Below are 27400 nucleotides of genomic sequence, written 5' to 3'. Positions count from 1 at the left end.
CCTTGAGGCCTGTGCTGTATCTGGGCTGATTTTGCTCATTCATGTTTCACCGTGCCTCCTATTTCAAGCCATTACGGAATACAAGTGCTGATGCCAGCCCAAACTTGCAGCACTGACACAGTTCTGCTGGATCCAGATAGAGTCCCTCGGATGTCTTTTTTATGCCTGATTATAAAAGTTACTGATAACCGGATTGGCTCTGCGTGAATTCAGCTGGAGTCAGCCTGAATTTGTAGGCTGGGCAGCCCTCCAGGCAGATGCAGTGCAAGTTTTCCTAGACCAGAGCTGGCCCTGGAATCAACATTCACCTGCGCTCCAACTGAGCCAGCAAGCCTTTGCAACAGCAGGTATACACACACAGCTACCATAAACAGGAAAAAAAGCCAGTCAGTGGTGATCTGCATAATTTGCAACTAGCATGTCCCCAGTTGACTTTTCCACATGAGTTTTTCTTCCTTTTCCCTCCCTGCTCCTGCATCTCTTCTCACCACTTCTGTAAGGAACAGCAGTAATGTGTTAAAGATGCTGGCATAGGATTCAAAAGGCACATTCTTTCCTGGCTCTGTCACAAAAATATATGTGACCTCAGGCAACTGAACTTAGTATTTCTGTGCCTTGACTTTTCATGATTAAAAAAGGAGACAGTAGTGCCTCCCTGGGGCATTCTGAGAAATGTATTCATGTTATCAGCCTTTCCAAGGGTACAGTTATATGAACTATCTGAGAGCCCAACATAAAGTTCTTTCATGCTTTTTCTCATTCCTGCATCAAAACAGCTCTTTTCTTTCCTATTAACCTATATCTTTTCCATTATCACCTCTAATACCCTGGAGGCAGGGACATCTTCAGTTTACCTAATCCATACCATGTTCCCATTCAGAAGTCCAGAATTCCAGCAGTCTCCCTAAAAGCATCTGTTACTCCCAGCAACTCTGTCCCTCACCTTCAGTGCTTCCCTGTGCCTTGCCTTTTTAAACAGGCTTCTACCTTGTTTTCCCTCTTTCAAAATGTCCAATTTGCCTCTGATTCCTGACACCAGTCAATGGTATCACCTTCCACTTGTAAAGCTTCTTACCATCCGCTTCGTGGTTCTTCACAATTCTCCACTTGCACTCAGTCCACTCTATTCCTCCTGTTTCCATGAACTTGCCTCCTCCACTCACATTTTTAGCCATTTGTCAATGCTAGTCTTCACATTTGGGACCCCTTCACACTTCCCATGATTCAAATGGTTGCTTTGTCGCTGCTTTATAGTGAATCATCCCGTTTCATAAAGATTTTACAATAATCCACCAGAAAGAGATAGCATAATCACTTTAACCAAAAGCCCTCTTTGGGTCTCTAGCCCATGCTTTGTCCAGGCCCTTGTCCCTAGGTGAAACGGTGCCTCTCTGTGTTTTATCATCCTGTCTTTGTTATCCAATATATTTATGCAACTCCTCCCCCTGGGAGGCTCTTGGCAAGCGCAGGTGTCTCTGCTAGACAATTCACTATCAAGGCTTTGGCTTGTAAATGCTGGGCATGGCAGCTACCTTCTACGAGACTCGCATAGCCAATCGCCTCAACAGCATTCAATAAACACTGACAGTAATAATGTTTTCTCAAAGCTTATTTTGCCGCACACCTTTGACAAATGCACACCTGGCTCCAGCTAGTAACATGTCCACAGTATGTCTACTTCAGCTGTATATAACCAGATACAGTCAGTTTATTGCCTCAGGGTCATCTCAATCAGTTCCAACCCTGCACCTGTGATAAACAGTCAGACTGATCTCTCTGGTCTACTATCAAGAGCACAACAACTGCCTGTATAATCTTAGCTTTCTGATGCTCCTCTGTCCAAGGGACAATCTATGGTAGCCTTCAAACATGCACCACTGTGAATCCCAGCACCTCCTGAAAATCAGTAAGCCAGAATCTGCCCTTTCACAGGTTTCAAGCAGGCTTAGGTTCAGTTAGCCCAAAGAGATTACATGGATCCTTCGGACTTGTTATAAACACCACAAAGAAAAACATTTGAAACACTTCCAAGTTGCTTCCTGTTGTTCTAACTTCTGGAAATGCTCTTATTGAAGAAAGACCTTTTCCATAGGTCAGGTTTCTGTGCAGGCAGCTAGGAATGGAGCAAGGTCACAGTCTCAGTTCACAAGCTCCCAGCACCAACACACCAGGAAGAACCTGGTGAGCTGTGGAGCCAGAGAAAGCCAGGCAGAACAAAGACCTCACTGTAGCATGTCAGAGTGGGCTGGACTGAGGAGAGGTTGGGGTGGATGCTGTTGTTCAGCTCTGCTGGAATCACCCAACTGGAAGTATCTGTTCCCCACATCACATCACATCACCACTGGGTAACACAAGGGTGATGTCCAATCCTCTGACCAAGCACATTCCTTGCTGGTAGCTATCACTCCACAGCTGTGCTTAAAATTCTCCAATTAAGTCTTGCCTGTCATCTGACCTGTCTCAAAACAGGAGCTGTCTGCAAACTTAGAAGACAGATTTTGGTTTCAACCTTTCCAGGAGGTCCAGAGTTTTTCTTGGCAGGTCTGTAATCTGCGTTTAGGCCTGCCTCTACTTTCCATACTTGCAAAGCTTCCTGCAAAGCAGACATGCTGTATCAGAAAGTGCTATCTCCTGTTATCATACTGCCCTGAAATCCCAGTGAGGGACTCTGCTGTCCCACTGTATTCCAGGTATTACCCCACTGTGATGTCTCCAAAGAGTCTGGCATTTTGGGGCAGTGCCTTTAAATGTTCTGTTGACTATGTGTTTAGCGCCTGGTTCCCACATGTTGCTGTAACACGGTTATGGCTAAGTGACAATCACGAGTTTGACCCCCCCAAACAATGTAACTTTCATGCCCAGCAAACAACACTCACATATTAAATTCTCTATTCTATCACCAAGATTCACCAGTGCAATTCACTGAAACTACTGGCATGAAAGCAAAATCTGTTAATTATTAACTTAGATGTTTTAGACATCTGCCTAGCTCTAGGGGATACAGTATAAATAAAATCTCATCTCTTCAAGTGGACAGCTGATCCCAAGAACATCTCCAGGGATCTGGCCTGCCTTTTTGTTTTGTTCTTCTGTCCAACATGCATTCCACCAGCTCTTCCTCTACTCAAGGCTCAAGTCAGCCAGATCTGGCAATGTTACAGGCATCTTTGAACCCTACTCAGAAGCAGCCCTTATCAGTTTTCTTTGTATTACTGTCCCAGTGGTTGTATCTCGTATAGACCTTGCAGATAATTTCTAAACAGCGCTTCACCCACTCTTCCGTTTTGCACTGCAGAAGTTGGACTGTCTGGTCCAAAGACCAAATTCAAATCTGATACATTAATTTCACCCGAGTCACCCGCAGGGACGAATGTAACCTACTGCTAATGGAATACACATTCAGGGCCAAACTGACTCCTGCATCCCTGCTGACAGAGGTGCTGGAGACACACGGGGTGAAGTGGGTGTTACAACACACAGTCCTTACCAAACGCTTTGGCGACATCTCCTGGGCAGCTGCATCCTCCGTCCTGCACAAAGAAAAGAGACAGTGAGTGGCAGCGAGCGAGCTCAGGGACCCAGCGAGCACTAGAGCTCTGCGACCTGCGCCACAATGGCCCCTGCTCCGGAACCACGAGCGTGTTAAGAGCTGACGTGCACTTGGTATATATCATGGCTAAGTTTTTAGGGAATCTATATGATACTTTCCACTGCTTTCCTCCTTTAGGCTCACTTACTCTACCGTACAGTCCACTGATTATACCGCTGGTAACAGCAGCAATATAAATTCCTGACTGCAACTTCCTAAATCCCAGAAACCAGAAAACAAAACCTCCTCTGATCTGAATCATCTCCTGCCATTTTCATGAAAGGCTGGGGGATACAGATGTACCACAACTTTCTACCTTAAACCACCAAAGACATTTAAAATAACTTTCTCAGCAGTTTACAACACACTAAAAGGTCACAGGGGGAGGGGTGAGGGAACTTACCATCAACTGTGTTGGATTTTTATCTGATAGTATCTAAGAAAACTGGTTAATCTAATCTTTGGTAAGTGAAAATGAATCTCTCATCCTACTCCTCACTGTTTGCTATGGGTTTGGTAAGGAAACAGAAGCACTTTAGATCTTTAGCATTTTATATCTACGCATTTCAGTTTCAGTGCAGAGCAAAGAAATGGCTGATTTAGGGGTTTCGGTTGAGGGGAGGGAAGCTATGTATGTGTGACAGAGCTGTAAAAAAGGAATGGCACACAGCAGAGCTCATCGTGTGCCATGGTTCTTTAGGCTTTATAAAGGCCTGAGCACCAGATGAAAGATCCTTCTACTCCACACAGTCATTGTACCAGGAGGGCTCCCCACTCCTTTGATGATCAGGATCCATTACAGACTGCTGACAGCTTTCCTGATTTTGAAGCTACACCCCGGACTGTATAGTTGCTTTATTTTATTTCACCTCCCTGTTGGCAGAAATGCATGCCTATGTAAGACCTGCAGCTGAGCACAGCCAGACACCCCCACCATCAGCCATATTAGGGTTGTCTTTCGTGGGTAGCTGGCAGCAGGGCTGCAGGTTAGACACTCTGCCCAGAAAAGGATTCAGACACAAACTGAGCAGGTGGATCCAAAAGTGAGTGGCTTTTCAAAGGGCATCCCACTGCAAACAGCACCTGGTAGAACTCTGAAGGCTTTTATTCCATTTGCTGATAACCTCTAGCACATTATGCCTTTTGTTGAGCTTAGACACCCTCGCTGTCAGCTCCAGAAAGAAATGCTGGGCTGACAGCTGAATCTCTCTCTCCTGTTAAGGGCTCTGCTTGTGCAATTCTTTCCCTCTGACAAGTCTGTCAGAGCCTGGAGGAGGGTGTGAGTGCATGTGCATGTGTCAGGGGAAGAAAAGCCGAGGTAGAAAGAAGGGTCTAATAATCTTCAAAGAGTAGCGTCAGGAATCTGCACCTGACTTACTGTCTGAGAGATGCTGGCTATGAATGCTCTCTGGTAGATGGGTTTCAGTCTGTTGTTGTTGGGTGGCTCAGTGTCTGACTTTTATAATTAACCCAGAAGTGGCAGTGGTGGAGGTTTTACGCTTAGGGATGGAGGCCTTAATGTGTAATCATTAATCATCTGCTTCAAAAAATATCACTTTGAATGTCGCCAAATTACAAAATGCTGAGCAGCTTAAGAGACTTGGCCAAAAGCTCATGAATTACCATTTAAGATAAAAGGAACTGACAATGATGATTCATACCACTTCTTTATCTATAGATGTCTCCACTTATTTCACATAACCAGGTAAATTTAGTGATTCACAGAAAGGGAAACAAAAAGGGAACATACTAAGCAGTTATGTCAGAAGATGCTGTTTAATATAGCTACATGCATTAAAACACTTCATTCTGAGTGAGAAATCAGGCACTCTGTTTAGAAAGTAAGACTGTTCTGCTGCTGCATTGCCTGGGAAGCTTCCCCCTGCAATTCAGCCTGTCCCAATAGGGGCCTGGGTCTGGATTCAAAATGACTTGCAAACTGCTGGGCTTCAGTTATGGAGCTTATTGCAGGCTCAGCCTCTACCTCAGAACCCTGGGGAAATTTATCTGTACAAATCCACTTCTGAATTCAGGAGAACTGGTAAAATTCTGAAGAAAGCCTACTGGAAAGGGTGATCATGGAGCCAGTAGAGGGCATGATTCTGAGGCAACTGGGTGCTAGGAAGAAGGACAGGTGAAAGCACCTTTCCAGTCAACAGAACTATTTTAATATGACTAAAATAACATTATAGTCCCCAGGCTTGTTCTCCAGACAGGCAAGCCATTTTTGCAGCAAGAACATTTAGGCTGAGCGAACAAAAAACACTGGGCATATTTCTGTGTGGAAAGTGTTCTGTGTGGAAGAAGAGATGGTATGGCTGGGTGAGTCATTCTTTTCACTGAGTGCTGGTGACCCATCGCCCTGGCAGCGTGAAGGGGAAACAGGGATCTCTATCAAATGATAGCCAAATGAGAGAGGACACATGTAAGGCTGCTTTCCATTGCCCAAATTACTGTCTTACTGGAACATGTGACTACCTCTCTGTCCAGCAGAGTTCTCTGACCTACAAGGAACAGAAACTTTATCTCAAGCAGGGCGTTGCTGAAGGAGCTTTCCTGCTACGTGGCCCCTCCACTGTAACTCACTGCTGCACTTTCTCAAGGCCGATAGATTAGTGAGAATGAAAATTGAGACTACTGGCACCCAGACAAACAGCATGGGACAGAAACAGTGCCTGTACCTTAGACAGGGTTTCCTCTCTGCTTTCAGCGAGTCATGAAAGATTCATTTCTGAGGTGAGCTTTGAGTCTTACAGATAATTTAGCATGAGGAAAGTAACTGGTGCAATTTTACCTCTCCCCTTTTCTGTGTAAGTGACTAGAGAGACACCAGGCGTTCACTTGGACTATCATGTTTGCCTGAAAATTGTCACCTTTTTTGTCAACGTATCAGTTCCAAAAATCACACATGATCACTTCAGTAATATGACTGTTTAAAATCCCAGTTTGTGCTCCCATCCTAGCAGAGCTACTGAAGAACGGGGTTCAATCATGTCATTTTCCTTGCAGTGCCTGTACTGTGCTCAGCACCATGACTTTCTCATTCCAAGAGTGAGACTTCTTTTCCTTCATATGGAAGTTGAGCCAACACAACAAGAAAGAGGAGCAATTCGGCAAAGGTACTGGACAAGACAGAAGTGGATACAAGAAAGTGCCTCAAGGGACCACAACACACCATTAGCTATAATCTACATGAAGCTAGCTTCACATCCTTCCTGCTACTTCTGTATCAATGTAAAAAAAACCTGCTGGACACATTTTCTCTTGACAAACTGACATAGATAGCTGCCTGCAGTGATCTCTTTTGGCTCAGGTGAGGTATGCCCCTTCCTGAATCCCCAGAAAGACAAAAGTGAGACATTTTGAGGGATGCCATGTATACTTGTTGCAACTAGACCCAATTCTATACTTAGGATTTCTGCCATATGGTGTTTTTCCCTCATGAGGATACCTCTCTTCCGTGATATTCTTGCCAGAGCTCCGGCAACAAACATGCAGTCCAGCCTTTTCTTTCCACAGTAAACATACTGTGGTGGTTTCACTCTAGGCCTTCCTGGAGACCAACTTGTAACCAGGAAGGAACTAGAAAAGTGATCACGGAAGTATTCCATGCTATTCCTTTACGTAACTTGAGGTATAAATAAGGCCAGCGGGAGGCATCTCGCCCTCTTCCTCTCCGGCGAGGTTCGAGAACGGCGGGTCCCTGTTTTGGTCTGGTTTATCTGGAGCTGAGGCCTGCAGTGACTACCGTTATCTGCCACGCGTGAGGGGAGAGCCTTGGGCCGTGTCTAGCCATCCTGCCTGTTCGAAGGGAAGTGGTGAGATTTTTGCTAGTTTGCCTTCGGTCGGCTGGTTGGCTTGTTCGGTCCTTGCCCCTTTTTGTCCTTCTCCCTTCCCCTTCCCCCCCCCCCCCTTCTGTGTGTGGTATTCTCCTTTTGTGTATCTGTCTCATATGTAATATATATATATATATATATTTATATATATTTGCTATAGCTTTGGCTGCTTGGTTTTTTTTTTTTTCTTTTCCCTCTCTGGGAGGCGGGTCCTTGTTGTCAAGTTTCGGGGACTTGGCGGGAAGCCAGCTCGAAACTTGCACAACATTTTTGGTGTCAGAAGTGGGATATTTTGGTTAAGTTTGGCTTGTTTTGATAAACGTTTTTTCCAGGAAGACAGCCAAGCTCGGTGTTGTTTTGCAAAACCAATCTATTGTTTTGGGAACAGGTCTGGGAACACTGCCAGAGTCTGGGAAAGCAGCCAAGGAAACTTTGTTTATATAAACAAAGGTTTGTTTTGGGATCAAGAAGAAATAATAACAAAAAACAATGGCTATTTCATTAATTTGTCTTATAATTCTAGCCACCTTTACACCTGTGTTAGGCTACCGTATAGGGAGACGTCCAGACCTTGAGGATGGATGGAACAAATTGCTTCCATCCTTTAATTTTGACATCAAAGGTTTAGTAAAGGAAATCCCCATGGTTAAAATCGGCTCTAATTACTATATAAATCTTATTGCAACAGTACTGTCATTGATAAAGGTACTGGAAGTGCTACTTAAACTTGGAAGAATGGGGTTCCGTTGCCTTCCCTCTTGTAGGAAAGATCACACCTCAAAGGGACTCGCTGGAACTTTGGAAAGGGCTGCAGACAGGCCAGTCCCCGGGTGGCATGGAGCTTGGGAAGATTTCGGTAGATTAGTAGGACATGTGTCACCCCCCATTAATTGGGAGTTCACACCAGAACAAATGTTTGATTCTGGTGAGATGGCCCACTGTTTGGCAGAAGGGTGTTTTTCCTACAAAGATCCGAATATGCAATTCTCCGCTTTGTGCTGGGGCCTGGCTAATGCTTATCGAGCTGCCATAGACCACCTTCAAAGGGTTAAGGTCGACACAGAAACCCAAACCACGCCACTTGAAACCAGTGATGTCCCTATTAGGTCCACAGAAGTTGGAGTCCAAACACAACTTGAAGTCAATGCCATTTCTACTAAGCCCACTAGAACCGGGACTCAAGCTAAGAACCGGAAGGTCATCATTGCCCCTGTGAAGAAGAAGAAGACGTGGGTAAGAGAGATCAAGGAACTTACAGACTCATCTCCCCAACCAGAACGCACAGAAGAAAGAGAAGAAGAAGAAGAAGAGGAAGGAACAGAAGAACCTATCCAATTCACTCAAGATGTAGTGGACGAAGGAGCGGCAGCAATGGGAGAAGGAGCAACAGCAAGTGATGAAGGCGCGACTGCGAGAGAGGAAGTAGTGGTTGTGACTGAGGAAGGAGCGATTGGAAGAGAAGAAGCAGGTACCAGAGAGGAAGAAACGGTTACACGGGAAGGAGCACGTCCAAGAGAACTAGGGGCACGCCCAAAGGAATACAGAACAGCATCAAGAGAAAAGAAAGCAACAGTACAAACGGCCGGTGGTATATTGTCGCTTGATGATTTATATCCTGACTACACATTCAGTGTTACAAAAGACGCAAAGAAGGAGCCAAAGCATCCCCCTCAATTGGAGGGGGAATTATCCCTACCCCTCCAGACCCAACCTTCTCTTGGAGGTGTGAATGATTGGAGGAAGAGGCCCTTATCTCACCACGTGAAAGATTACTCACTACCTCCACCCGCTGGGTATCACGAACGACGCAGGAGTCCATCCCCACGGCGTGAATGGCATAGAAGTCCATCTCCACGGCGTGAACGACGCAGAAGTCCATCTCCGCGGCGCGAACAGCGTAGGAGTCCATCCCCACGGTATGAACGACGTAGAAGTCCATCTCCGCGGCGTGAACAGCGTAGGAGTTCATCCCCACGGTATGAACGGCATAGGAAACCATCTCCGCGGCGTGAACAATATAGAAGCTTATCCCCACGGCATGCTCAGTCTCCACCTCCACATGAGAGATATAGGGAGGAAGTGGGAGCAGTCCCACGTAGGAGTGGAAGAGTAAAGAGAGAGGTGGAAAAGATTCTACGTGGGAGAGATGGACAAGAAATTATGCGAGAAAGCGAAATTACACAATCACTGACCACAAGAGAGCTTCGAGATTTACGGAGAGATTATATGCGCTTGCCTGGTGAAGAAGTCCTCACCTGGCTGGTGCGATGCTGGGACAAGGGAGCTGATAGTCATGTAATTGAAGGTGATGAAGCACGACAGTTGGGATCCATTGCTCGAGACCCTGTGATAGAGCAAGAAATGGGGAGGGAGAAAATGGCGTCCAGTCTTTGGCTCCGAATACTCCACGCGGTGAGAGTGAAATACCCATTTAAGGAGTCCCTGAAGAGTTCTTCAAGAAGGTGGAGGACTGCGGAAGAAGGCATCCAATACCTACGGGAATTGGCCATGCTGGAGATCATCTATTCTGATCCAGATTATTATGATATCCAAGTTCCTGAGAATGTTCCCTGCACGCAACCAATGTGGAAAAAGGTAATTCAAGGTGCCCCTAAACCATATATTTCCTGCTTGATACCCGTATATAATCCAAAGATGGATGAACCAAGCGTGGACACTATGTGTGCTTGGATAAGAACCATCGAGGAAAATATGGAAGACTCCTTCAATCCCCTGTACCGACGCACCTACGATAGGGAAAGAACGGAGAGAGATTATGAATATTCCAGATATGAGGACGACCTTAGAGACAGAGAGGACAGAAGGTATAGAGATTACCAAGAAAGGCCAATGGGAAGATCACGGCGGGACCGACAAAGACGACCTCGGCCTAGACCTCGATCCTGGTCTCGATCTTACTCACGATCCCTGTCATTCACACGTCGAAGGAAAGAGAACTCTAAGCGTGGGTCACGTAACCAACTATGGGCATACCTTCGTAGTAAAGGAGAAAACATGAAGAAGTGGGATGGTGAACCCACTTCTAAGCTTGAAGCTAGAGTGAGGGAGCTGAAGCGAAAGAAGACTGACAAGAAAGTTGTCTATGTAGTAGATGGAGATTTCTTAGAAGAGAAACTGCGATCGCCGAAACACGAGAAGATGGAGGTCCACTTCGACAATGGCAAAAAGTCTAAGAAGTCAAAGTCAAACTCTGACGACGAATGCTCTGATCAAGACCAGTAGAGGGGCCCTGCCTTCTGCCAGGAGAAGGAGAGGGACCAAGAAGATAACCGGGTTTACTGGGCTGTGTGGGTCCGATGGCCTGGCACATCGGATCCTCAGAGATACCAGGCCTTGATAGATACTGGAGCCCAGTGTACTGTAATGCCTTCGGAGTATAAGAGTACCGAGACTGTTACTATTTCTGGAGTGACAGGAGGGTCTCAAGAATTGTCAGTAGTAGAGGCGGACATGAGCTTGACGGGAGACCAATGGGAAAAGCGTCCCATTGTGACGGGGCCAGAAGCCCCTTGCATCCTTGGTATGGACTACCTAAGAAGAGGATACTTCAAGGACCCGAAAGGGTACCGGTGGGCTTTTGGTGTAGCCACGGTGATTGAAGAGGGGTCCAAGCAATTGTCTGCCCTTCCTGGCCTTTCAGAAGACCCTTCCATTGTAGGATTACTACGAGTTAAAGATCAAGAAGTGCCAATAGCCACAACAACTGTACACAGACGACAGTATCGGACAAACCGAGATGCTGTGATCCCTATCCACAAAATGATCCGAAAGTTGGAGAGCCAAGGGGTGGTCAGCAGAACCCATTCACCCTTCAACAGCCCCATCTGGCCTGTGCGTAAATCCGATGGAGAGTGGAGACTGACTGTGGACTATCGTGGCTTAAATGAAGTTACACCACCGTTGAGTGCTGCCGTGCCAGATATGTTGGAGCTCCAATATGAGTTGGAGTCCAAGACAGCAAAGTGGTACGCCACCATCGACATAGCCAACGCGTTTTTCTCCATTCCTTTAGCGGCAGAGTGCAGGCCACAGTTTGCTTTCACCTGGAGGGGCGTTCAATACACCTGGAATCGACTGCCCCAGGGGTGGAAACACAGTCCAACCATCTGTCATGGACTGATCCAGGTCACACTAGAGAAGGGTAAGGCTCCCGAACACATCCAGTACATCGATGACATCATTGTATGGGGGGATACAGCAGAAGAAGTTTTCAAAAAAGGACAGACGATCATCCAGATTCTCCTCGAGGCCGGTTTCGCTATCAAGAAGAGCAAAGTCAAGGGACCTGCCCGAGAGATCCAATTCCTAGGGGTGAAATGGCAAGATGGACGACGCCAGATACCAACAGACATAATCAACAAGATTGTAGCAATGGCTCCCCCCACAAACAAGAAAGAAACCCAAGCTTTTCTGGGAGCCATAGGCTTCTGGAGGATGCATATCCCAGAATACAGTCAGATTGTGAGCCCTCTTTACTTTGTGACCCGTAAAAAGAACAATTTCCAGTGGGGTCCTGAGCAACAACAAGCTTTCAGGCAGATCAAGCAAGAAATTGCACATGCCGTGGCTCTTGGACCAGTTAGAATGGGACCAGATGTAAAGAATGTGCTCTACTCTGCAGCTGGAGATAAAGGTCCCTCCTGGAGCCTCTGGCAAAAGGTGCCTGGCGAGACGCGAGGGCGACCACTGGGTTTCTGGAGCCGAAGCTACAGAGGTTCTGAGGCCAATTACACCCCTGTGGAAAAGGAAATCTTAGCGGCGTATGAAGGTATACGAGCAGCTTCAGAGGTAATTGGTACCGAAGCACAGCTCTTCCTGGCACCCCGATTACCCGTCTTGAGCTGGATGTTCAAAGGGAAGGTGCCCCCTGCGCATCATGCCACCGATGCCACGTGGAGCAAGTGGATGGCTTTGATTACACAACGTGTCCGAATCGGGAACTCGAATCGCCCCGGCATCTTGGAAATCATAACCAATTGGCCTGAAGGTGGGAACTTCAATCTGGCAGAAGAAGAAGAGCCAGTGAGCCGAGCCGAGGAAGCTCCGCCATTTGATCAGCTGCCAGATGAAGAAAGGCGTTATGCCCTTTTCACTGATGGTTCTTGCCGAATTGTAGGAAGGAACCGGAAGTGGAAAGCGGCCGTTTGGAATCCCACCCGACGAGTGGCAGAAGCCGCTGAGGGTCAAGGCGAGTCGAGTCAATTTGCGGAACTCAAAGCCGTCCAATTGGCCCTGGACATTGCTGAACGAGAAGGTTGGCCGAGACTCTACCTCTACACAGACTCGTGGATGATAGCCAATGCTCTATGGGGATGGTTAGAGCGATGGAAGAAGATGAACTGGAGGCGTGGAGGAAAACCCATCTGGGCTGCTGACTTGTGGCAGGACATCGCTGCCAGAGCGAAGAGTCTGAATGTGAGAGTCCACCATGTAGACGCCCATGTGTCCAAAAAGCGAGCTAATGAAGAACATAATAACAACAGAGAAGCGGACCGAGCTGCACAGATAGGGGTGTCACAAGTAGACCTAGACTGGCAGCAGAAGGGAGAGCTGTTTCTGGCTCGATGGGCCCATGATGCTTGCGGTCATCAAGGCCGAGATGCCACCCACAGATGGGCACGAGACCGAGGGGTGGATTTAACCATGGATATCATTTCTGAAGTTATCCATGATTGTGAGACTTGTGCCGCTATTAAGCAGGCGAAAAGACTGAAACCCCTGTGGTATGGTGGACGATGGGATAAGTATAAGTATGGAGAGGCATGGCAGGTTGATTATATCAAACTGCCACAGACCCGCCAAGGTAAGTGCTATGTACTTACCATGGTGGAAGCAACAACGGGATGGTTAGAGACTTTTTCAGTGCCCCACGCAACGGCCCGGAATACCATTCTGGGCCTTGAAAAGCAAGTCCTGTGGCGACACGGGACCCCAGAACGTATTGAGTCGGACAACGGGACTCATTTCAAAAATGGATTAGTCACCACTTGGGCGAGGGAACATGGTATCGAATGGGTATACCACATTCCATATCATGCACCAGCTGCTGGGAAGGTTGAGAGATATAACGGATTATTGAAGACCACTCTAAAGTTATTAGGTGAGGGGACTTATAAAAACTGGGACAAGAACTTAGCCAAGGCTACCTGGCTAGTTAACACCAGGGGTTCTGTCAATCGAGCTGGCCCTGCACAGGCAGAATCCCTTCACATTGTTGATGGAGATAAAGTTCCAGCAATCCATTTGAGGGGAATGCTAGGGAAAGCTGTTTGGGTTACCCCTGCCTCAGGCCAAGACAAACCCATTCGTGGGATTGTCTTTGCTCAAGGGCCAGGACATACGTGGTGGGTAATGAGGAAGGATGGAGTCATCCAGTGTGTGCCTCAAGGAAACTTAGCCTTGGGGAAAAACTAATTGTATGTCCTAAGTTGTGTTTTTACAGGAAGCCAGTCACCAGATGAGAGAGAGACCTGAACTAAGCTGTTGCTGGTATCCGGTGATGAGACAGTCCAGTGATGAAACAGCCATAAATCAGAACTGTAATGGTGACTGAGGAGACCAAAGATCTGGACTGAACTGACATCGGTATTGATTTTCCAACGACGAGACAACTGTGCCGAGAGACCAACAAGAACTATATATATATATATATGCAAATGTGTATATATATGCGCGGGATGTAGACGAACGTGAGACATAGGTGTTACGTAAAGAAATAGTATGGAATAAGGGGTGGAGAATGTGGTGGTTTCACTCTAGGCCTTCCTGGAGACCAACTTGTAACCAGGAAGGAACTAGAAAAGTGATCACGGAAGTATTCCATGCTATTCCTTTACGTAACTTGAGGTATAAATAAGGCCAGCGGGAGGCATCTCGCCCTCTTCCTCTCCGGCGAGGTTCGAGAACGGCGGGTCCCTGTTTTGGTCTGGTTTATCTGGAGCTGAGGCCTGCAGTGACTACCGTTATCTGCCACGCGTGAGGGGAGAGCCTTGGGCCGTGTCTAGCCATCCTGCCTGTTCGAAGGGAAGTGGTGAGATTTTTGCTAGTTTGCCTTCGGTCGGCTGGTTGGCTTGTTCGGTCCTTGCCCCTTTTTGTCCTTCTCCCTTCCCCTTCCCCCCCCCCCCCCCTTCTGTGTGTGGTATTCTCCTTTTGTGTATCTGTCTCATATGTAATATATATATATATATATATTTATATATATTTGCTATAGCTTTGGCTGCTTGGTTTTTTTTTTTTTCTTTTCCCTCTCTGGGAGGCGGGTCCTTGTTGTCAAGTTTCGGGGACTTGGCGGGAAGCCAGCTCGAAACTTGCACACATACCAATACCTATCTGAACGCTCCAGAATTCAGGCATGTCCCTACCCTTGCTTTGCTCTCCCTAGCTTGGGTGACAGAGTTGAGTTGCAGTGGTGTTAGAGACCTCAGCTGCAGCTGAAGGTACTTCTCTTGGGCCAGATGTTGTAGGAGACAGGTATTAAATTTCCCTCCTATATTGCCCCACAATGTCTAGGGGGTTGATAGGTGTGAGCTCATGGAAGCCAACATGACCTAAGCAGGTCAGGAACTGATCCATCCCCAAAGCTGGAAAGGAGAAGTAGTAGAGAACCATCTATTTTTTCAACAGTCTAAACACACACTCCGTTTTTTTGTAAAATCAGGATAGCATTCTTCTGAGGGCTGCTAGCAGAAAATGATTATTGCAAAACTAGGATGGGTCTCTGAGCACCACTGCTAGGATGACACCTGTATTTATCCAGCCTTCATAGAAATGAGTCAGTCTTTCATGCTCTGTTGCACACATGTTCTGCTCTCTGCTTTAGACAAACATTTGTAATACTGCCCAAGTCATAAAAATCACAGACTGCTTTTCTTTTTTTTCTACAAAATTCATATAGAGGATCATGGAGAGGAGGGAATGTACATGCATTAACAATAAAGAGCAAGAGAGATCTAACTGTAACATGTGTTCCTGCTCCATTATACCCACACCTCCAAGAGATACAGGCAAATCCCCAGTCAGTAGGTTTTCCTTTCCCCTCCTTCCTCAACACCACCACACCTCTTTCCTCACATGGATACTAGTCCCAACTGGGTCAAACAAACCAGGGCCTTTCAGCGAATTCACCTGGCAGCAGATCTAAAATTCAGTGTGGTCTGTTCTAGGGCCGCAGAGGGAGGCTGCTGACTCTGAGGGCAGCTGTGAGCACAGCACACAGGTTAGCCTCTGTGCCTTCCTGATGACCAGCTACCTTACAGCCAGCCTGCAGAGACCATGCAAGCCTCACATGGTCAGGGACACACAGACTGGCTGGGGCTGCCTAAGCACACATGGACTCTTGAGTGCTGCAGACTGCAGTCCAGCTCGGTCTAAAGCCACGCTTACAGATTTACTTTTTCTCTGTGAGGCGAATCTGGTCTTGCTGGTAGAGTGGGAACTGCCATTAGCAGGCAGTACAGATAAGTGCTCTATTTTCTCCACAGGCTTGTTATTTCCCCAGAGCTTATGTGAGAATGTAAGAGGCTCACGTGCCAGCCGTGCTCTAAAGAGCCACGTCAAACACTCCTGTACCTGTACAGAGAGCTCTGTGAGGATGCCATCTGAATCAATCCAACTAGGGCACAGATGGGCTCGTATCATTTTACCTTGTAATTCCCTCTATTGCCTGCCTGCCCCTCAGTCCCACTCTCTGGGGAAAGCCATGTTTACATTCCACTCCTTTTTTCAGAAATCTTTCATAGGAATTACTGTTTGCTTCAATGTGAAAACACTATCAAGCGTCCTACTTTGTTCCAATAACAGTTTACTCTGTTCAGAGAGCAAGAAGCAGATTTCCAAAGGCACAAACAGGAGTGAGGTGACCATGTCTTTTTAGCATTAAAGGGAGTCAGTTTCTTTACATCTAGATTGCCACTGACTATCCTAGGAGCTACTGCAGGGATCAACTGGACAGAAGGATAGCCTTTTAACATGCAAGGTACTAGACTGTCTGATTCTCCTATTCCACAACGATTTGCACTGTGGGAATCTGAGAGTAGATGATAGTTACTTACAGAGATGATATGTCCTTTCAAGCCATGTGCTGAGTCTGCACACTCAATAACAGCACTTAGCTGTGGATAGCCCACCCCTGTCTTAATCCGAGTGGTACATACAGAACCTAGACAAGAGAATGAGAGGAATAAACACAGCCCATTAGGATGACAGAAGAAATACAGAAAAAATGTGTTTCTACCGGTATTGTTTTTCTCTCAAGAAGTCACTATTGCCAATGCTGGTTTCTCACAGATAAAAGGAACACACGGAGGAACTTGGAATTTTGAAATGCTATCAATACCACTTCATGGGAGCTGTGATTGAGGAGACCAATATCCCCCTTTCTTCTGCAGGGCAAGTCCCAGTTTAGGTCTCATTGGTAATGCTTCTCAGTGAGGGAATTACTGCATCACAAGAAAGTAAATCTGACAGAGGAGCCCGTAGGGAAGGGGGCAAAAGGACCAGAGTCACAACCCATGAGACTCGGCAGCAACATTTAATACTTGAGTATTTCTTCCAACAAATATTTCTATCTCTTTTCTACATGTTTGTAAAAATAATTCTCAAGGAAAATCTGTACTTCTCTTTTTTTTTTGATGATGATTTTCCTCAAGGGAGAGAAACTCCTCTTTTGGCTAATACTTAAAGCAGAAATATTTGGTTGATAGCAGTATTTGGGAATATAAAAAACTCTCAGCATATACCATTTATAAAGTGAGATAAGTAGTCATCAGAAAGCAGTAACATGGCTACAGATCTTTTGGAATACCTTCTCTATTTTTCTCCTCAAATTAAAAGTCAAAATGAGGACTGCTTTTTGCTAGCCTAGGTCCTATAATTTAGAGTAACAAGAATTTAAAATCAGATTCTAAACCAAATGCAGTAAATCTGGATCCCTTCACCCAGCTGATATCCACGTATACTCAAGCCACCAGTAAAGTTCCCAAAGATCCTGCAAAGAACTGACAAAGTGAAAACAGCGAGAAGAATTCCTGCAAAGTAGGAAGAAAATTAGTTTCACTATAGTCTCCACAGGGCATGTACTTTATAGTGTATGTAATGCTTTATGACAAATCACTGCCATTTTCAACAGGATGGACCATTATCTGGAAAAGAGCCTCGAGACCTGAGGGAGGAACATTTGTTACTTGTGGGTTTGGGTAGTCAACTTGTAGAGACCTGTTCAGGAAGATCTCCAGGGAGGATTATACGGCATCTACTCATATTGCCTTGTTTGAGTCTACAAACTATAATTATGCTTCTTTTAAATCTAAATTTGCCTGTGACAATTACACCATGACATCTCCATTGTTTATTCATCATGTGTTTTGCAGTACTTATTGTTTGCTGTCTTCCCAGGCAAAACTGCAACCTTTATTACATGATTTTCTCTGCTCAAGTTATCCATTCATGGACCAGAACTATTTGGCATTGCAGAGTAAACAATCTGTCTGCACTGCACTGGCTATACTGTCAGTGGCATTTCTGTTAGCCACTTTAAAATCTAGCCCACATATGGTGACTCCAGCTGCAGACTATGAAGAAACACATGAAGAAAGGCATGGGAAAGGGAAAAAAAACAAAGGAAAGAATATGGCAGTGTATGCCAGAAAACAATATTAGGGAAGAGAAGATAGGCAAAACACTATAAGAAGTTTAGGGTCCCCTTATTTATCCACGAGAATGTTAGAGTGATAGATAGCATATAAGTGCATTAATGTAAATTTTAGCTCCCAGGCAATAATAACAAGTAGAGGCAATGTTATCCATACTTTACAATTAATGCCATTTCATCTTTGAAGACACTGACAAGATGGGCAACGTCAGCTACACAGAACACAAATCATAAAACTATTTAGAAACCCATCTTTCCTTGACAGAAGTGGATACCTGAACACAGTATCCTTTGAGCTTTAGCTGGGATGAGAGCCTCTTTTCAACAGGCTAGAAAAGTGTTCCTAAACACAACACGTGTTATCAGTGATAACGTCAGGAGCTCACACAGCTCAGTGCTTCCAATAATAAGCATCTTCACTGACTGAAGGTGCAGTATGTAACACTTTGCAGTACAAAACACTAGCACCCTATCCATGTATTTCTTAAATATATTCTGTGCAAGGGCACTAGTGTTTTATTGACCTGAGTGGATCTAGGCATTCTAACAAGCAAGAAAACAGTATTATACATTGGTTCCATCCAGAAAACTCCTCCAATCGTTACCAAAAATCACCCATATTTGACTTACCTGGTCCAATACCCACTTTAATAATATCTGCTCCGGAAAGAATAAGTTCTTCTACCATCTCTCCTGTCACTACATTGCCTGCCTAGACAGAAGGAACAAGATCACAGGTATAGGAGATTTTTCAGGACTGCTGCAGTGAAGATTAATGACAATAATGTAAAGTTTTATTCAGAGCTTTTACAAGTTTAACTGCACAGAGTAAGGAAGAATATAGTTCACCATACCGCTCATTGCACACACCACAGAGATTAAAGCAATCATACAGGTAAATTCTCAAGTCAAACAAATTTAATGATTGCTCCAGTAAACCCTGATTCTTAGGATCCCATTAGGACATCCACTTTGTCATCCATCCCTCTAGTCCTCACACAGAGGCTCTCAGCCACATCATCCCTAACCATACAGGCTATACTTCTCCCTTATATACAGTGCAACCAGTCCACCTCTCTTGCCCTGCTTATCTCTCCTAAACAGCCTGTAGCCCTCTATGCCGTTTGCCTACCTCACTTTGTGGGAAGATGTTCAGATCTTGTTTAAAATCCTGGAAAATCTCTTTTTCCTTTAGGATTGAGTATTTTGTGTACTGGAAGAGCAAGTAAGATACTATTCCTGTAATTTTGTACATTAGTGCCAAAATTGGTATGCATATGTAGACTAGGTAAATAACACCATTTTTACCACATATATTCATTTGGTTGTGGTGATGCCAGAAGTGATAAAAGGGGTTTGGCTCTCTGTGCATGAACTTTGCAGAGATACAGAAAGCATCCTGTCTAGGCTGACATCTTCTTCTTTGAAAGAAGTTCTGAATTGGTTTGTGTTCTTTACCATATTTTTCCTTGCACTTCAATAGCTCTTTTCCTCCTTTGGCCTGCATCCTTGATACATTTGTTGAAAGAGATGGCAGCCCTCTCAGCCTTTGTCTTGCTTCTTCTACTGATCTTCTTCTTTAGGCTCTCCCTGTACCTAATCAACTGCTTAGTCTTTGTTTGCCTTCATACCAGACTGACCTGAGGAATGAGAATTGTCCACAGGGGTACAGCTGAGATCTCACCAGAGCTTTGCACAATGCTTGCCTTTTCTATGGAAGTATCTTGCCTGACACACACGGAACACATTTGCCCATGTCACACTGGTGGGTCATAGTCACCTTGTGATCTATTCATGCTTCCAGAACATTGATCTACTCCAGTGTTTCCAAACTGTAGCAGAAACTCATGGCACTGACATTGTGTTACCTGTTATGTAGTAATATACCATGAGATATAGATCTTCCTAGTCCATGGATGCTGTGAAATCCAGAATATGAAGTGGACAAGTGGGATGTCACAACAAAGAAACCTACATTTCTTGAACAATGGTCTAAATTCAAAAGACCTGACTGTGAATGTCATTCTTTCATACATTTGCTGACATCAAAGCATGAATGGTCAAGCCTGAGAGATGTGTTAATGAGGCTTTCACCCATCAGAAGACTGCTGGAGTCCAGCTCCACACAGTCACAACCAGCAGATCTACCCCTTCACTGGCTGGATAAGCTGGATGAACATGAAGCTAATGGTGTCAACCTGGTCACTTTAGAAATGGGTGTTTCCTCCTAGGAAAGGAAATAACCACAACTGGCATTAACTGAGCTTCCACTTGGGATGTTTCCTTGATGAAAATGCCAAATCGGCCCAGACATTGAAAAAGCTTCAAAAGCTGAAACACTGATGGGTCAGTGCAATGTAGTTCATGGCACTGCTGCCTGTGGGGCTGTCTTACTCTCCAGCAGTGTGAATGTAGGTCACTGGGATTTTAAATTAATTCTGCAAGTATTTAGTAAAGAGGAAGGCTACTAATCGTGCTGTCAGTAAGGAGCTGGCTGGCCAGGTAGCCAATACTAAAAGGCAACTGTCTCTTTTTCAGAGTCCCTACCTACACGCCTGTAGGGACTGAGGATTTTGCTTTTTATACATCCATCTGAAAACACCTGAGAATGTCAATGCAATGAAATTACTGATGACATTATTCAGATACGAAGGAACTTTTTGTCCTTGAAAGAACCTTTTAGCACATACTTACTAATTAGCTTGCAAAACTGGTGTAATAAGTGCAGAAAGCTACCAGTCTATGTCTATTCAGTTAAAGAAACATTTTGATGCAAGCACAGTGAGACAACACAGGCCCTTTCATGTGTCCAAATGTGGATCTGATGGATCAGCAGTCAGAGTGAAGCTAGAGATTAATTCCCTTGCCAGGAGTGTCCTCCGTCCAAAAGACTTTCAGGAAAAAGACAGTCTTCAAGGAGCAAAGATTTCAAATGACATTTGAATCCTACTCAAAGAGGATTTATGAGCTAAAACCTATGCTTTGAGTTATGCTTGAAAACATACCGTTAGCCAGTACATTTTCAGACCATGCTCTCCTCTCTCTGCAAAGGGCTGCATAAAGCAAATGAATGCTGACATAGCACATCCTGAAATGACTCACTCTAGCTGTACTAATTGCATTCCCATACTCTGAGGGAACACTGTATGGGAATGCAATCCTGTAAATTGCACCCCACAATTTAAGAAGGATGTGAAAGGCTTTAAATGTGCCAGAGGAGGGTAACAAAACTGGCGACAAGGTGACAGGGCTGGAAGGTACATCCTGTGAGGAGTGGATGAGGACACTGGGTTTGTCTAGCTTGCAGAGAAGGTGCCTAAGGGGTGACCTCATTGCTCACTACAGCTTCCTGAGGAGGGGAAGTGCAGAGGGAGATGCTGACTTCTCTCAGGGATCCAATGACAGGATAGATGTGTTCCTCAGGGGAGGTTCAGACTTGACATGATGAATCAGTTCTTAACCGAAAGAGTGGAATAGGCTTCCTAGGGAGATGGGCAATGCCCCACACCTCTCAGTGTTTGGCTTCCTGGGTCCTGCCTCATACCCTTCTTGTAAACTGGAAGAATGTTGGCTAGCTTTTGGTCAGCAGAAATCTCCCCAGACTCCCAAGACCTTTGGTAGGTGATTGAGAGGGGTCCTGCTCAAATATCTCCTAGCTCCTTCAGTACTCTGGGATGAATCCCATGAGGCCCATCATCCCATCAGACATGCGTAAAACAAGTTTGGTTTCAATTTCAGCTCTGTGGCTTGTCTCATGTCTACAGCACGTTCCTAACTAGAAAAACTGCACAAAATAAATCTCCCTGAAACAGGAGTACGGTTGCTCACATCTCCTGTTTTGCACTTGTACCAAAATGGACTATTCATTTGTGGAGATCTGAATTTAGGACCTAGAGATGTTACTACTGGACTTAGCAAGTGTTTGTAGAAGCAGTGATTTGGGCAGAGTAGGAGGCAAATCCTAAAATCCTTACTTAGTATTTTCTTAGTTTTATTGAAACAAAACTCCTGCTGAAGTCAACAGGAGCTACCCAGGAAATGCTGGGTGAGGCTTATTCTCCACTTACTGATTTTTGGCTCCTATTTCACCACTTATTTATTTTTACTGAATTTTACTTCCCCCTTTTATTAGCCTGAAACAGCTGACAAGCTACCACCTGAAGCACTTAAAAAAACAATGATACCGTAAGGCAGCAATTTGTGGTCTATGACACAGGAACACTTAACTTTGCTCAAACCAGCATGGTATTGATTAAAAATAAAATAAAATAGAAGAGCCAGGAAATAAAAAATATAAAATAGGTACAGTGTCTCTAGCTAAGTGCTGCTTCCTTTCTGCTCAGTGGTAATTTGTTATACTAAGTGCTGTACCCTCCAAGGTGGGGTGACAGAGAGCATGCTGCCTACAGCATTAAGGAAGCAGTTTACATCTGGAAGGCAGATGACTCCCTGTGCTGTACCACAAACAGCACATTAAAACTCGGTGAAATACTGGAGTACGTGGAAAAGTGATGCATAAACAGGAATGAGTACGTATTCCATGAGATTTGGGATCAAATATGTATTTAACTTAAACAGCAGTGTCTTCTTATTAGCAGAGCGTAGAGGGCTGTCAAACTGTCTCTTTAGAAATGCTAACCAGACGTTTACTGTTAAGTTACTGCTAGAGAATGTTGGAACTGCATATGTTGATTCAAAATGCTCATCCTAGCACGGAAAAGCACTTATGTCCCCAGCATACATTTTTTCCTGGAATGCATGTACACACATTAGTGATTTCTGTCTTTCTGAATCTGCAGATCCTTAACAAATTTTCAAGGAAGACATGGAGCTCTACATAGCAGACTTCAACCTGCCAGTTACAGGTTTGCTTCTTTTAGTACCTTTTGCAGACCTCAAAGAGCGCAAAAAGACCGCTATGACAGAGGCACGGCTATCTGTGAAGAGGCCCTGGTATCACAGCTGAAGAACAGTGAAAGCTGTTTTCTCACATCCAGCTGAACTCTGCTTTCACTGAAACCAATGCTCGGTTTACCACTCATGGTAGTATGACAGCGAATAAAGGCAAAAGGCCTTTTGGCCCTTTACATCTTCAAGGTAAGGCCAGAATACTTGAACTGAAAAAAGATCTGAAAAGGTCAATATAAAAAGACTAGACTACAGAGATGAAACCCTCTTAAAATTAAGAATATAAAGCAAGTAAAGCAATTGGAACTTGTACAAAGAAGTCACTACAGACAATGCATTTTGTAGTATATTTGCACAAGCAGTCAGGGAACATAGCAATTGGTGCAACCACTGTATATATATTTTGTGTATACTGAAAACCATGCTCATCTTAATGATGAGTCCATGTACCAATGCATTTCTAATCTGCTGCAGAACTGGCTTTCTTGAAAGAGATATAACCCAGTAATTACCTCACTGCTAATCTAACTTTGCTACCCTGTCAGTAAAAGAACCAGTAACAACCAAAAGTCAGGTAAAGCGCCATGCCTTCAAGTGGGGTCACTTGTTAGGGGCTACAAGAAATTACCCTGGCTGCGGGCCTGTTCCTATACAATCAGGGTGACATTCAGATATACCATCACTCAGTGTGAGGTTTCATGTGAGTGCCACCCTAGATCATTCCAGCACTATCCAGGATGACTGAACTGTGGGTCAGTCCTGAGGGAAATCCTGGCCTCAGAAAAGTCATAAGGAGTTTCCCTACTGACTTTAATGAGATCAGGATTTCACCTAACAGGATTATAAAGACTACGGCTTCTCTGACAGGGATACAAAATCAGTGAACATAGTAGGGCAGAGCTTCTGAATTTCAGTCAGGCATTTGATACTGTGCCTCATAAAAGCCTGCTATAAATATCGACTCATACTGACTAAGACAGGAACACTGCTGCACTGATTGAAAGCTGCTGGCAAATGGCAATGGATCAAGCTGGGGAGAAGTGTCTGTGACAACAGTTCTCAAACTTTCTTCTTGTATCCTAGAGGAAAGCACAGTCTGTGCCTCCATGCTATCAGGAAGACGGCCAAAGGACACTTACCACCCACCAAAGCAAGGGGTGCTTTACCATCAGATGGAGGGATGATGCCCTTTGTGAGGCTGAGCCACACTTGGTGGGTGTTTGCACGCAGTATTGTAACGGACCCAAGACAGGCTCAGCAGCATCATTGTCTCCTACCCTGGGATCCCACCTGGCCCCTGTTCTGAGACTCCAGCCCTGATGGACATGCCGTGACTGGATTTACTCTGCTGCATGTTCTGGAGATAAACTGGGAGCAGCCTGCATGGCTTTCTCTGACTGAATTCTGTCTCCACTAAGGCCCTGAGAAGTTCTTCTACTGACTCCAAGGGGGAGCAACAGTTTCTGGCTCCTGCTGTTTCCCTCTGCTGCTGCTTTTGCCGTTCTGCTTTCATCCTTCTCTGGCCCATATCTTGTTGGTGCTACTGTATCTGCAAGTGTGCTCCTGCCCCAGCCTTCTTCTTCCTGCCACACTCCCTGCTCCCCTCGGGCTTTCTTCTGTATAAAGAACAGAAAACACTACAAAAAGAAAACTTCTGGAAAAAAACTTGGCAAACCTTGCTGGCAAAAAACTCTTAGCTTTCTAAACCGAATTTCAGTGAGATGGAATAACCCTAACATCTACAATTACACTACTAAATAAGGACTCTGTTTCCTGTAATATAAAGGCTCTGGCTCTGATTCTCCATCATGAATGTCGAATGAAATTTTTCTTTAGACTTCAGCAAGTGGGCACAATTGATGCACATGACAATGTGCAACAGCAAAACTCCCCAATGGACCATTACTCCTGATTCTTGGAGGCAGTCCAGCATTTGGGAGACAGTCAGAAGACCTGCTTCTTCCCCCATTCTCAATCTAATGAGTGACTTAAGGCAAGTCATGTTGTACCTTTGTGCCCATCTGTCTTCCCTTCCCTTTCTGTTCCATGGAGAAACTGATCTTCTTTGTAAATTAGTACAAAATGCAGGAATGAAAAAATTTTGTGTCAGAGCCAGGCAGAAGAAAATAAGGCAATGTGATTAGCAAAACCAGTGTTTAAAAAGACAAAAACATGCATTTGAAAGGTTGTTACACAAGAGACATCCTCCATCTGCACTGGAGTATTGGCCACATTAACCACAGCTGCTTTGCACATCACCTTTCAACCTCAGAGCTGAACCCATTACATGGCCCCTGGGAACACACATTCCGTGAGACCCAGGATTGAGTTACTGTTATGTATTGCATTGCAGCTGACTGTGGAATGAATGGTCATGCTGAGGAAAGCAAACAAGACAGCCTACAAGGTCTTGGAGATCACTTTCAGCTATGAGAAAGCTTCTTTATTTTTATACCTCCTATTTAACTGCTAATCCTTTTGTTTGAAAGCCACAACAGCAGAGAACATACTGCAGGCATAGCACAGAGACATCAGTCAGAACAGGTAGCAGCAGGACATGTCTTCCAGAGTATCATAAAAAGGAGCCTAGACCAGCTCCTGTATTTCAGCCAGGAACAGTTTTTAAAGTCAAGTCATTTGAAGGCAGGGTAGAGATGTCCATCCTTAGTTGAATCACAGGCTTTCAGGGACTGCACAGACTCTGGTGGCTTTGGAAAATTGAAGATTTTTGAACACCTCAAGTTGGTTAGTATGCTTTTAGGAATGGAAATTATTGCTATGCAGATGAAAAACATAAGCCATATTAAACCATGTTCAGAGAAAGGAACTACAATCAGACAAAGCAACTGAACAGGTCAGGGCTGTGTATGTGTTCAAGCAGGTGGTGCTCTCAGGACAATGAGACCCGAAGTATCAATAACCTTAGTCACAGAAGCAGAGACATTAGGAAGGCAGTTGAACAGACATGGGGGGTGGATGAGACTGGCTTAAGAACTCTGATCTAAAATCTGGGCTCGATACCTGACTTTGACATTGACCTCCTGTGTCTTCTGGGCAATTCATCTTGGTGGAGTTCCGTCCTCAGTCGGCAGAGTCAGCAGTCCATGGGGAGGTGGAGGAGGGCATGACACACAGTTTTCTTTCCACGGCTCATAGCGAAGATCTTTTTTTTTAACTATGTGGTTTAAGCTCCCTCCCACAACTCTTCAAGTCAAAGACTCTGGAGTAATCATGTCACAGAGGAAAATACTTCAGATCCAAAGCAAGGAAACAGCCTCTTGCCTCACTGCAGTGAACATGAAGCAGGAAGCTCAAAAAGCCCACATCTATCACTTCGTAGTTCCAAAATCTCTCTCCGAAGACATGGGAAATGGACGTCCAAAGCTATGAGTGCATACCAAAATGTGTCTCTTGGTAACTTTGAAGGATGCCTATTCATTAGCGTATGATAACCCAGAATCCAACAGGTATTCTAGCCTACTTCCATTTTCCAATGCCACCATCATTCAGTGGCAAGAACACTGCCTTCCTTCAATATGGGAGAAAGAACGTGGTCTCCCCTGAGCTGCTGGAGCATGTCATTCCCTATTAACCCCAGGCAGAATGTGCATTTATAACAATTTTTACTTCAATTTACTTTACATGCAGCTTTGTGTCTGGCATGGAAAAGTGAGAAAATGTTGCCTAAACACAGGATTTTTTTGCCGTGCTGGCTTGAAGAAAGGCTGGTAGCCTCATTACGAATCTGCTGCTTGTTTGAGAATTTCTGCTATTCTCAAGGAACCAAATTCAGGCACATTTCTTTAAGGGCCCTGGGAAAGAAGCAGTAGCACTCTGCTGCAAGGAGTTCCATGTCAATGCAAACACTCTACTCCTAGTGCAAAAGGGCTGAAGGAAGCATGGCATTAGCACTGAGATGGGATATAATGTTACAAAAAGCACATGAAAAGCGCCAGCACTGACCATTTTACACTCTGACAATCCCATTCACAACTGCACAACACCCCTACGATTCTTATCATGGGCAAGGATCAGTCTACATTCAGCTGTCTTCATAGTGATATAACAGACAAAAACAACCATTGACCTCAATTGGCCAGAAACATTGGCATATTCCCACAGCAAATCTCTGCTTGGAATCACCAAAATAAACCTACACACTTTGTGATTAGAGGTCTCATCTGGTGTGGGAAGGAGGACACGAGCAGGGAGAAAATTGGATCCACACAGCCTGCGATGCCAACATCAGACTGAGCACGCACCGATAATTCCCACAGAAATTATCAGCAATGGAAGATGGACAATGCCAACTCATTATGAAACATCCTTCCTTCCTTCCCTTCCTTTTCTAGCTTCTGATGCCTATCAATCAAACTCTGGGTCCTGTTCCTGGACAGA

The 27400-nt window shown here is 45.0% G+C and overlaps 4 protein-coding genes across 10 annotated transcripts in view; 3 read left to right on the top strand and 1 right to left on the bottom strand.

Annotated features, from left to right (window-relative positions):
- ATXN1 (ataxin 1) overlaps nt 1-27400 on the top strand; it is a 476222-nt gene that overhangs the window by 243903 nt on the left and 204919 nt on the right. The window lies entirely within an intron of this gene.
- Nucleotides 1-27400, top strand: part of LOC127476333 (uncharacterized) — a 414088-nt gene that overhangs the window by 225888 nt on the left and 160800 nt on the right. The gene's annotated exons all lie outside the window — the stretch shown is intronic.
- GMPR (guanosine monophosphate reductase) overlaps nt 1-27400 on the bottom strand; it is a 51466-nt gene that overhangs the window by 16699 nt on the left and 7367 nt on the right. For all 5 annotated transcript variants that reach the window (XR_007906570.1, XR_007906571.1, XM_051799235.1 and 2 more), the window contains exons 5-7: nt 18725-18806; nt 16497-16603; nt 3488-3530 (exon numbers count right to left, since the gene is read on the bottom strand). Coding sequence is in view for 3 of the 5 variants with exons in the window: in XM_051799235.1 (XP_051655195.1) it covers nt 3488-3530; nt 16497-16603; nt 18725-18806 (232 nt within the window). In the remaining 2 variants the exon portion in view is untranslated. The remainder of the gene's footprint in view (nt 1-3487; nt 3531-16496; nt 16604-18724; nt 18807-27400) is intronic.
- On the top strand, nt 8061-14310 carry LOC127476353 (uncharacterized protein YagA-like). Of its 2 annotated transcripts, XM_051799219.1 has the most exons (3): nt 8061-8654; nt 12466-13546; nt 13889-14310. In XM_051799219.1, exons 2-3 carry the CDS (start codon nt 12736-12738, stop codon nt 13918-13920), a joined length of 843 nt encoding a protein of 280 aa, XP_051655179.1. In that variant the 5' UTR covers nt 8061-8654; nt 12466-12735; the 3' UTR covers nt 13921-14310. The 2 variants fall into 2 exon arrangements, with proteins under 2 accessions (XP_051655179.1, XP_051655178.1); XM_051799218.1 differs by having other exon boundaries at nt 12466-14310.

Source organism: Manacus candei, unplaced genomic scaffold (genome assembly GCF_025592945.1).
Source record: "Manacus candei isolate 608988 ecotype Guabito, Panama unplaced genomic scaffold, ASM2559294v1 h1tg000049l, whole genome shotgun sequence".
NCBI lineage: Eukaryota > Metazoa > Chordata > Aves > Passeriformes > Pipridae > Manacus > Manacus candei.
The sequence above is the reverse complement of the archived record's forward strand: the minus strand, read 5'-3'. Positions and strand labels throughout refer to the sequence as shown.